Source organism: Apis dorsata, unplaced genomic scaffold (genome assembly GCF_000469605.1).
Source record: "Apis dorsata unplaced genomic scaffold, Apis dorsata 1.3 scaffold_787, whole genome shotgun sequence".
In the NCBI taxonomy this organism is placed as follows: Eukaryota; Metazoa; Arthropoda; class Insecta; order Hymenoptera; family Apidae; genus Apis; species Apis dorsata.
In genome coordinates this window covers 338,974-350,664 of record NW_006263931.1, presented here as the reverse complement: position 1 = coordinate 350,664, position 11,691 = coordinate 338,974, and the positions used below count along the sequence as shown (strand labels likewise).

The window sequence follows — 11,691 nt, the reverse complement described above, 5'->3', positions numbered from 1 at the left end:
AGAGAGAGAGAGAGAGAGAGAGAGAGAGAGAATCACTGAAAAAAAATATAAGAAAGTATTGATTTGTATCGACTGATTGTTAAAATTTGATATAGAATGTATAATTTGCTAGTCTAAGAGTATTCCATGAATATTATATAATTACAGTGCTTTCTACAAAATTCATATTTAAGATTTTTATTGATTGACTATTTCTATGAATGCTTATTGCACAAAAAATATAATATGAATTTGACAATTTGACAAAAAATATAATATGAATCATTGATTTCATGATAGCATTATATTACTTATTTTATCAAATAAGATTAAATATGAATTTTATTTATCCTCAGATATTCCTCTAAGCAGTGTTACTATTAAGAAATATTTCACTACCAATATATAAAAATAAAAATATGAAAAAAACAACAACAATAAAAAAAACAAAAAATAGCCTAATAATTTAATTAGATGCTACCTTTATTATGTAAATATTGTGGTAATATAAAAGAATATATGTGACATTTTCTATAATTAAACTTAAGATGCATGCAACGATCAAGAACATCCACTAAAAACATAGCATAATTAAACTTTTTTTCAACTATTTATATACAATACTTTAGAATAGATATGAATGATTTTAATAAAGAATCCTATTTAAACTTAATGGCTGTTGTGGAAATAAATGTAACAATTATCATTAAAAGAAATAAAATTTAGCACAATAAGCTATGTATCTTTTATATATAATCATTAAAGTGAGTCAAAATGTTGAATACATTGAATTAATATAATTAAAATATTATAACAAAAAGCATTAAAAAAATTATTCTAATTTTGAAAGACTTATTTTAAAAAATTTTTGTTTTTTAATATTTTAATGTATCTTCTATATTATATAATTGTATATAAAATATTACAATATATTTGTGGGATATATTTGATAGATTTAGCCAAAATAAGTAAGTATAAAAAATAATGTTCATCCTATATTCTTATTTAAATAAAAAATTTATGCATTTTCATACCTCTGGCATAAAAAAACAATAATAGAAGTATAATTTAAAATTAAATTAACTCAATTTAATTTAATTTAGTTAATAATTTAGCTTAGTAATTTATTAACTATAATTTAAATATCAGCAACATTAAACGAAACTATTAATAAAACAATAAAGCAATTTCAATTTTGGTATCTTAAAGAATTAACTTTTTAAATTTCAATATGATATTCAAAATTTTTTTTTTATTATTAAGTTGATATAAGAAAAAAATTTTATATATCATTTCATAATATATAAAATATATTAAATATATTCAATATTATAATTTTGTAAAATAGTTCCTATTTAAATACACAATTATTAAATTATTAAATTATGGTTATTTTTAATCTAAAATACTTTTTAATAATAGTAGAATATAATTTTTTTAAAATTTAAAAACAATTTACACAAATAAATAAATAAATTATTTTAAAAATAAAAAAATTAAAAATTTCAAAATAGTGTTTTTTTAAGTAAAAATTGATAAATTGTATTAAAAATTAATATTTTTATTTAAATTTCTGATAATAGCATTTATTTTATTTTTATTTGTGAAAAGTTTAATCATAGAAATACGATTAATGCAATTTTTAAAGTAATATTTTAACTGATATTAATGGCGCGAAAAATTGTTACATATTTAACTTTTTAAAATTTTAAAATGGCGCGTTCGATTGATTGTTACGGTTAGACAAGCAGACTGTAGACTTCGTGAAATCGCGATGTATATATTGCGAAAATATCGAAGTATTGACGGATTAGCGAAAAGAGCGCTACTCTTCCTCTGTTAACTAGTAGAGAAAAGTTTATTATTGTTGTGATAAGTAAAGTGACAGAAAGAAAACATAATAAGAGTAAGGTAATCACGCTTTTCCATATGACAGACGGGCCTGTCATATTCTACCAAAACATATATTTATCTTTAAAACTTTCAAAGATATTAATACAACAATGGCGATGGGTAAAGGATTTCGCGTTTACGAAAAATTAAAGCCACCTAGTCCTCATTCACTTATATTAGAACAACGAAATCGAAAGGAAACTGTTCTTTTTGAATCACAGGCAGTTGCTGTACTTTGTAAGTATTTTTATCATAATTAATATTTTTTTTAAATATTCTCGATTTTTAATTTTTTAATTTTCTTCTTATTTAAAATTTTATTTTAAAAAGTATAAAAATAAATATTTATCAAATAGATTCTATATGTATTTTGTAATTTTGAATTAATTTACAGCTGCTGAAGAAACAGATACTTTAAAAGGAAAATATACAAAATTATTAGATGCATATGGATGTTTAGGTGTCTTGCAATTAAATGCAGGCGAAAATACTTTATTGTATCTTGTTCTTGTCACTGGTTGTTTTTCGGTTGGTAAAATAGGAGAATCAGAAGTATTTAGAATTACACAGACTCATTTTGTACCACTTCATTACACACAAGGTAATGAGGATCGTATATCTGAAGTCAGAAAAGTTCTAAACTCAGGTACATTTTATATTTCTTGGTCTGCTAATAACCAAGAACCTCTTGATATTACTCTTAGTGCACAAAGGCGATGTAAATCTACAATAACTGATAATAGATTCTTCTGGTTAGTATCATATATATGCAAAATTTTAATATTAAATTTTAATATTAAATATAATATTAAATATTTTTTTTTTTCTTATCAAATAACAGGAATCGAATGTTACATATACATTTATTAAGATATGGTGTAGATACATCTCATTGGTTACTTAAAGCAATGTGTGGTAGTGTGGAAATTCGAACTGTATATGTTGGTCATAGACAAGCTCGTGCTGTTCTTATATCAAGATTGAGTTGCGAACGTGCAGGCACAAGGTATTTTTAATTTATTTTTAATTAAATATAAATTATCTAATTTATGAGGAAATTATCAGAAAATTATTTTATAAAATTCAGTTATAAGAATTTAAATCTAATTTAATATCTTGGATATTTACAAAGTATCCAAGAAATAAGATTAATAAAATTTTTATTTATTGTAAATCAAAATTTAATTTTGACAAATAAAAATTTAATTAGCAATTTTATTTTATTTATTAAAATACATATAAAAAACTAATGAAATTAATTGTTATATTATAATCTTAATAATGAATCAATATAGAGTATCTGTTTTTTATTACCATTACAATTCAATTTGTATATGGATTCATCTTATTAGATATATTAACATTAAATTTCAGAGAAACATAATTTTTAAACTCTTGCTATTAAAAGTGATATTTTTAGACTTTATTCATTGAATATAATCAAAAATATTAAAAAAGTCAATAATTTTTTATTTTTTTTATTTCAATTTAATAATTTAAAAATTTTTTAAATATACTATGTATATTTCTATATATAATAATATTATGATAATTCAAACAGCAACATTTTCATGATAACAATAAATATAATTTTTATTTTTTAATTGTACAATTATAATTAAAAAAAAATATATTTGTATATTTGATAATTTCATCATTAAAAATCAAAATTATATTTAACATTAATATCATATTATAAATTTATATTTATTATCTAGGTTTAATGTCAGAGGAACTAATGATGATGGTCATGTAGCAAATTTTGTAGAAACAGAGCAAGTAATATATTTAGATAATGAAGTAACCTCTTATGTACAAACTAGAGGATCAGTTCCTTTATTCTGGGAGCAACCTGGTATTCAAGTTGGTTCTCATAAAGTGAAAATTTCTCGTGGTTTTGAAGCATCTGCACCTGCTTTTAATAGACACTTAAATATAATTAAAGAAAGGTATGGGCAGCAAATAATTGTCAATCTTCTTGGATCTAGTCTAATTGGGAGCAAAGAAGGAGAAGCAATGTTAAGTCAGTTATTCCAGACTCATCATAATATGTCAGAACATAATGATGTGCCTCATATTTTATTTGATTATCATCAAGAATGTAGAGGTGGAAATATGAAAAATCTTTCAAAATTAAAAGCAAAAATAGATAAATATTTAGAATCATTTTCATTGTTTTATGCGGCTGGTAATACTGTCATTCTTGAACAAACTGGAACTATTAGAACAAATTGTCTCGATTGTCTAGATAGAACAAATTGTGTACAAACATTTTTTGCATTAGAAATACTTGGCAAACAACTTGGATTATTAAAGTTACTTGAAAAGCAACAGATGGTTTCAAGATTTGAAGAAGTATTTAGACAAATGTGGATCAACAATGGTAATGAAGTAAGTAAAATATATGCTGGTACTGGGGCAATTCAAGGAAGTTCAAAATTAATGGATGGTGCAAGATCTGCAGCTAGAACAATACAAAATAATTTATTAGACTCCAGTAAACAAGAGGCTATTGACATCTTATTATTGGGATCAACATTAAATACAGAATTGGCGGATAGAGCTCGATTACTTTTACCTTCAAATATGTTACACGCTCCACCCAGCGTTCTCAGAGAAATGTGCAAAAGATATAATGAATATGTAACTACAATGAATCTTAGAATAAGTGTAGGTACTTATAATGTTAATGGAGGAAAACATTTCCGAAGTGTTGTATATAAAGATGTATCTCTTTCTGATTGGTTACTAGATGCTCCACAAAAGTCATCATGTAAGTTTAATTTAAATTAATTAATTATTTAATTAAACAATTTAAATATGTTTATTTTTATTAATGAAATATATTTTTATGAGTTATTTATTTTTTTATAGCTTTAGTATCAGTCGAATATGATAATGTTCCTGTAGATATATTTGCAATAGGATTCGAAGAAATTGTTGATTTAAATGCTAGCAATATAATGGCGGCTAGTACCGATAATGCAAAAGCTTGGGCAGAGGAATTACAAAAAGTACTTTCCCGAGATACTGAATATGTTTTGGTTACCTATCAACAGTTAGTTGGCGTTTGTCTCTATTTATTTATACGACCTAAGCATGCACCTTATTTAAGAGATGTAGCTGTAGATTGTGTTAAAACCGGATTAGGAGGTGCAACAGGAAATAAAGGAGCTGCAGCTATTAGATGTGTATTGTATTCTACGTCTTTCTGTTTCGTTTGCGCGCATTTCGCTGCTGGACAAAGTCAAGTTAATGAACGTAATGCAGATTATGCAGAAATAACACGAAAAATTACATTTCCTATGGGAAGAACATTGAATACTCATGATTATGTATTTTGGTGTGGAGATTTTAATTATAGAGTTGATATGGATAAAGATGAAATGAAAGAAATGATAAAAAAAAATGAATTTAATCAAATATTACAACATGATCAATTGAAGGTAAATATAAAGTAAATACTCTGTACAAACTATAAAAAATACTTTAAAAAATATTTTTTTTAATATTTTGAAAATAGGTTCAACAGAATCATGGAAATGTCTTTAAAAATTTTTTGGAAGGTCCTATTATTTTTGCTCCAACATATAAGTATGATCTTTTTTCTGATGATTATGATACTAGTGAAAAATGTCGTCAACCTGCATGGACTGATAGAATATTATGGAAACGTCGAAAACAAGTACCTGATATTGGTTAGTTTTGTATAATTATCATTTTAATTAATATTCTTATAATTTTTATTAATAATAACATTTGTTTTTATCTATTTTAGATTCTCCTACAGATTGGAATCCAGGAAAATTGATACATTATGGTAGGGCAGAATTAAAACAAAGCGATCATCGACCAGTTATTGCTATAATAGATATAGATATTCATTGTGTTGAATCTGAAAAACGTGAACGGGTATTTAAAGAAGTGATTCAAGATTTAGGTCCACCTGATGGCACTATAGTAGTAAAAGCAATTGAAGAATCAGATGATATAGACAGCATATTTGATGAAAATTTTATGATGGCATTATTACAAGATTTCTCTCATATTGGCGAAGTAATTCTTGTTAGATTCGTTGGTGAAACAATCTGGGTAACATTTAGAGATGGGCAATGTGCTTTGTCAGCAGCAAGGAAAGGTATGACTCAAGTATGTGGCCAAACCTTAAAATTATCTTTGAAATCACCGAATTGGGTGCAATTAATTGAAAAAGAAATAGAACTTTGTAGTAATACTACAGTTGCGCAATTTGTTTCAAATTCTCTAATAAGAAATTCAATTCAAAGATTAGAACAATTAGACATAGGAGAACGGTCATCTTCTAGTAGAAGTAGTCCAAATGGAGTAATTCCTCCACCTAGACCAGCACCACCAGGTCGTCCAGCTCAACTACCCAAAAGTCCAATACAAGATCGAAAACAAGGACCACGTGCTGGTGTATTTAGCGTGTTGCCCAATCAATTCTTAACGCCATTATCTAGAGAAAGAGTAGAATCTGAACAAAGTGAAAGATTATCACCAGAATCTGCAATTTATGAAGAAATATTGGATGGATCACCTAATTATCCTATACCAAACCGTCCACCACCACCACTACCTCGTACAGATCCTTTGCAAGAATCATCTAATAGATCACCCAGTTCTAAACCACCTCCGCTACCCCAAAGACAAGCTCCTCCTCCTCCACAACATCCTCCACCTATTTTACCTACTTCAAATGTTCCGCCACCAATTCCAGCAAGAACATCAGGTGGACCGCCTATTCCGGCTAGAAATCCACATTGAATCTATTTAATTCAAAAAACAATTCAGAATGTGTAATTGTGTAGTTAATTTATAAATAATGATAAAAATTAACAGAATAGATCGCTTCTATATAATGTAAAGCTATATAGCATACTGCAAATTTTAAATTTATTCTGTGATTATTTTCATTTATTTGATAGAAATTCAGTTTCCAAACAATATAAGAATTTAAGTTTTCACTTGTGCAATTTCCTACTTTGCATGTAAACAAATTTATTATTTCAAATTGATTATAAAAATAATATAGACCATATACAGAACTTACAAATATATATAGTTTAAAAGTTTTTTTAATAATTGTTAAAACAATTGAAATAATTATGTTAAAAAAAATTTGTGCTGTTAAAAATGTTATATTGATATAACTTTTTGAAAAAATTTATTGTGGCTAAATATAAAAAAAAAAAATATTGTTATTGCTATATTGCTCTATTTAAAATAAAAAAGCCACAAAAGTTATATTTTTTAGATATATTAATTTTATGATTAATGTTAAAATTTATTGACTATATTTTTCCCCTTTATTTACATACATCTTGCTATATTTTTTTTTAAATATAATAAATGATCAAGATGATTTTTTGAAAATTGAAAAATTTTAAATTTATTCCTGAATATAATGTTGAAAAAAATAAAAGACTTAAATAACAGTATTCTTATAAAATATTTTCTTATAAAATATTTTATGAATATACATAAAGGTCATTATTATAAAAATATAGAAATATCAATCAGTATTTTGTTAGAAAAGATATTACTATATTTATTTTATAGCTTCACATGTGTTGTATTATTATACATGTATGTATAATATAAATTGATACAAGTAAAATGAGATTCTGTTTATACAATGAACAAAATATTCTTAATTATTCTATAAAATTCGGAACAATAAGTACTTGCGCGATTATTTTTTTAATATTTTTTTAAAAAGATCAAATTATAAATTAAATTCAAATTATGAATTTTGTAATTGAATCATATATTTTAAATATAAATAGAGATGATGTTAGTAAAAAATTTTTTAAATTTTTAATTTAAATGATATACATTCATTACTTTTTAAAATTTCATTATTTTGTTAATATCACTTTATATTTTATAATATTTTATAGTATAAAACACAGGATTTCAAAAAAATATTTTTTTAAAAAAATTTTATTTATTTCAGTAATATAATAAAAGTGTTTTCTAAATTTGTAATTAATCCTAATATTGTCATTTATTTGACAGATAGTACAATAATGACAACACTTTAAATATTATCTAATGATACGTATAAAAAAGTTTTACAAAAATTATTATCAAATTTAACTTGTATATAAATATATACTGTTAACACAATGAATTGTGTCTGTCATTGCTGTATGAACAATTTATTATAAAAGGAATGAATGGCTTTGAACACTGTTATGGAAATATATTTCCATTCAGTATAAACATATTTCTTTTAATCAATAAATTATATACAAAACGATATTACTAAATTAATAGCTAACTAATTTCTGATTAATATACTAAACATATTTAGCAGATATCAAATATTTGTTTATCTGCAAATAATATTTATTTTTATCAAAATAACATAATTTCAAGTATTTTAATTTAAAATTATTTGTCATTTAAAACAAATCAATAAGTTTAAAATTAATTAATTGCAAAGAAGTGTCATAAATTTTAGCATAAAAAAAAAATATAAGAAATGAAATATAGGATTTAACAAATTATTTCATAATGTTATGTATATCCAAATATTGCAAAAAAATGAAATGAGAAAATGAAGATATTGCATAACTGGTATATATGAATATACCCAAAACATATCTGTTTCTAACAATTTGTTTTCAGTCTCATGTATATCTTTTGTGCTTAGACAAGTTTATACACCTTGAATATCAATTTACTCTTTTTAATTTGAGTATTAAAATATTTAACTTAATAAACCACAATTACTCAAATTGTTTTTGATTATAACATCAGTTACAGCATCGAATACAAACTGAATATTAGATGTATCAGTAGCACATGTAAAATGTGTATAAATTTGTTTCTGATCTTTTCTTTTATTCAGATTTTCAAATTTCATTTGAATGTAAGAAGCACATTCTTCATAAGTGTTAGCACCTTTATATTCTGGGAAACAAATAGTTAATGGGCTCCTTGTGATCTTCTCCTCAAAAAGATCTTTTTTGTTTAGAAATAAAATAATTGATGTCTCAACAAACCACTTGCTATTACAAATAGAATCAAACAGTTTCATTGATTCTATCATTCTATTCATTTCTTCATCCTCTGCAAGTACTAAGTCATATCCACTTAATGCAACACAAAAAATGATAGCAGTAACTCCTTCAAAACAGTGTATCCATTTTTTTCTTTCTGATCTTTGACCTCCTACATCAAACATTCTGATAGAACAGAAAAATTTTAACAATATAAAATTCACAATATAAAATTAATGAAAATATTTTAAAATTAACTTACTTAAAATGTAAACCCTTAAAGGAAAAATGTGTTTCCACTATTCCTGTTGTCTTTACACGTGTTCTAAGAACATCTTGTTGAGTAGGAATATAATTAGGCTGAGCTATACGATCTAAAGCATTAAGATAATATGCTGCTGAATCATTTAGTTGATATTCTCTACTGCGGGTGAAACAAAGTTGTACTCCAGCATCCTGCCATAATCGTTTCATTAATAATGCCAGTTCCCCTGTTAGTTCACCCTCTTCTGCAGCAGAGGCTAGGGTAAAAAATTGACGTGCTATATCCTATAATATAATTAATTTTTGTTGTTACTAATAAAATATGTATGATCTAATATATAATACATTTTTATGATTATATAAGATATTTTTCACTTAAAATTAATATGTTTACCGCTTTATTAGGATCTGCAAAGTCAATTCGAAGCTGACCCATGGCTCTAATTATTGTCATAAGACTTTGAACTGTGTTACTGCAAACTACAGGTTTATATTGTTCACATTCTTCTTTACTGTAGCCTGTTTCATGAATAATTTTCATTTGTTTTACTATAGTAGATTTTCCAGATTCTCCAGCTCCTTAAAAGGCAAACATATATTCAAATGTTTAATGAATATATTATATGTAATATTTGATTTTCATTATTTTTTCGTTTTAATAAAAAACATCAATATTCATAAATCATAATCTATCTGACTATAGCTATAGATTGAGAACATGATATCTAATGATTCATTCTAAATGATGATTCAAAGTTTTCGGAAAATTGCTTGCGATATACTTCCATGATTACACAAATCCAATAATTGATGAGAATATAACTAGTGTGAAAAAATTATTTAGAGTAAGTATCAAACAATTGAAATATTATCTTAAAAAATTAATGGGAAAACAAATGAAAAAAAAAAGTTTCTTTGGTGACCACACAGTGCAGTGATCTACTTTTACAACAAATCATTAAAACATTGTGGAATCATCATCTCTGAGAAAACACATAATAAGTAAAAAAAGAAGAATAATTGTTAAGACAATTATTCTAGATAAAAGATACATTTATGGAAAGAAAAGAAGAAGAAATTACCAAGTAGGAGGAGTTTGACCTCACTAGCGGCCCGTTCCCCATCAGCTCTAAGATCCTTGTCGATCTTCTTAGATCTTTCTGCAGCTTCTTTCTCGCCGGTAGTACTCACCGCGCAGCCCATTTTTGCCGGTGATTCTTTTTATCCGGTGAAGAAAGAATGAACACCATGTACAGCGCTCTTCGAAACAATTAATCGCGCTGCCGTATATGACACTTGTTGCACGGACGTGTGGGAACCGCCCGCACGCGGTTGTGCTCGCATACACACACTGATTGAATATACTGTCTTACACACTTGCGTCTATATCCTCCGTCAATATAGGTATTATCGTATACTACATGTATACATGCGATCTATTTCTCGTGATCACTTGTTGCTTCCCGTCAGAAACGATGCAATGGACCTAAACTCTACGAACTTGCAATACCGGCAATCACTTCACATACAATCTATCTATTCTATTCCTTGGTGTACGATACATAAGCAGGATTTGTGAAAATCTTTCGATTACGATCAACAACCAATCCATGTAAAGATCGCGAATACTTTCAGGCCAATGAAAACATTAAAGAGATATTTGTGAATTATAAGCGCCATCTAGCTAAAAATCAAAAGTCGGTTAGAGACTGGGAGGATCATCTTGTAATATATTTCATTCGATGATTATATTATATACATTTGGGTCTATGGGCCCCAATAAAATTTATATAAAATATACACAAATAAATGATCATTTATAATATGTATTATTTTATTTTAATAAATATTTATATTATTATGTTATTTTAAATTATTGTACTGCATCATAAAAAATCGAATGAAATATTATTTTGTAAATAAAAAGAAAAAATATTTATATTTATAAATCAAAAATATTTATTTATTCTCGTATAAAAACAAATCTATATTTAATTTTTGTTTAAAATTGGTCAAATATTATAAAAACTGAATATATAATATTATATATTAATGTAGTATATTATATATTATAATATATACATATATAAAATGTATAAAATATATATATATGTAATATACAAAATATTAATATATTCATAGAACAACTTTAGAGAATCAATCCTAGAAACAAAAATTGATATACAAAAATATTGTTACAAAATATTGTTAAAGCTTAATTATTAGATTATAAATAATTACATTTGGATTAAATGAAATAAAATGGAAATACAATAATATAGTTTTATCTCCGCCGCGCCATTACACTGTCACACTCTGTCTTTGCCTTAATTCATTTAACGCAAATTTAAATTATTTAATTATAATTTAATTAATAATTAAGCTTTAACTAACATTTTTGAATTTTAATTTTTATATTTTGTATTTTGTATTTTTTTATTTATTTTGGTTTTTAATCAACTCTTTCACTAATATATTAATATTTTACACATATATAGCATATTTTATTTAATTATATATTTTAATA

General features: G+C 25.0%; 3 protein-coding genes across 3 annotated transcripts in view; 1 reads left to right on the top strand and 2 right to left on the bottom strand.

Annotated features, from left to right (window-relative positions):
- The window catches only part of LOC102677308 (DNA-directed RNA polymerase III subunit RPC7-like), a 26,351-nt gene that overhangs the window by 6,171 nt on the left and 8,489 nt on the right, over positions 1–11,691 (bottom strand). Inside the window, exon 2 of the mRNA XM_006622911.2 lies at positions 8,134–8,144. The gene's annotated coding sequence lies outside the window, so the exon portion shown is untranslated. The remainder of the gene's footprint in view (positions 1–8,133; positions 8,145–11,691) is intronic.
- Positions 1,694–6,946, top strand: LOC102677023 (synaptojanin-1). Its single transcript, XM_006622909.2, has 7 exons — positions 1,694–2,109; positions 2,267–2,624; positions 2,714–2,878; positions 3,591–4,645; positions 4,747–5,318; positions 5,396–5,570; positions 5,651–6,946. The coding sequence occupies exons 1-7, from the start codon at positions 1,983–1,985 to the stop codon at positions 6,655–6,657; spliced, it is 3,459 nt and encodes a 1,152-aa protein (XP_006622972.1). The 5' UTR covers positions 1,694–1,982; the 3' UTR covers positions 6,658–6,946.
- Positions 8,510–10,820, bottom strand: LOC102677176 (guanine nucleotide-binding protein G(i) subunit alpha). The gene is made up of 4 exons (XM_006622910.2): positions 10,247–10,820; positions 9,559–9,743; positions 9,163–9,449; positions 8,510–9,086 (listed from the first exon to the last, which is right to left on the bottom strand). Exons 1-4 carry the CDS (start codon positions 10,365–10,367, stop codon positions 8,609–8,611), a joined length of 1,071 nt encoding a protein of 356 aa, XP_006622973.1. The 5' UTR covers positions 10,368–10,820; the 3' UTR covers positions 8,510–8,608.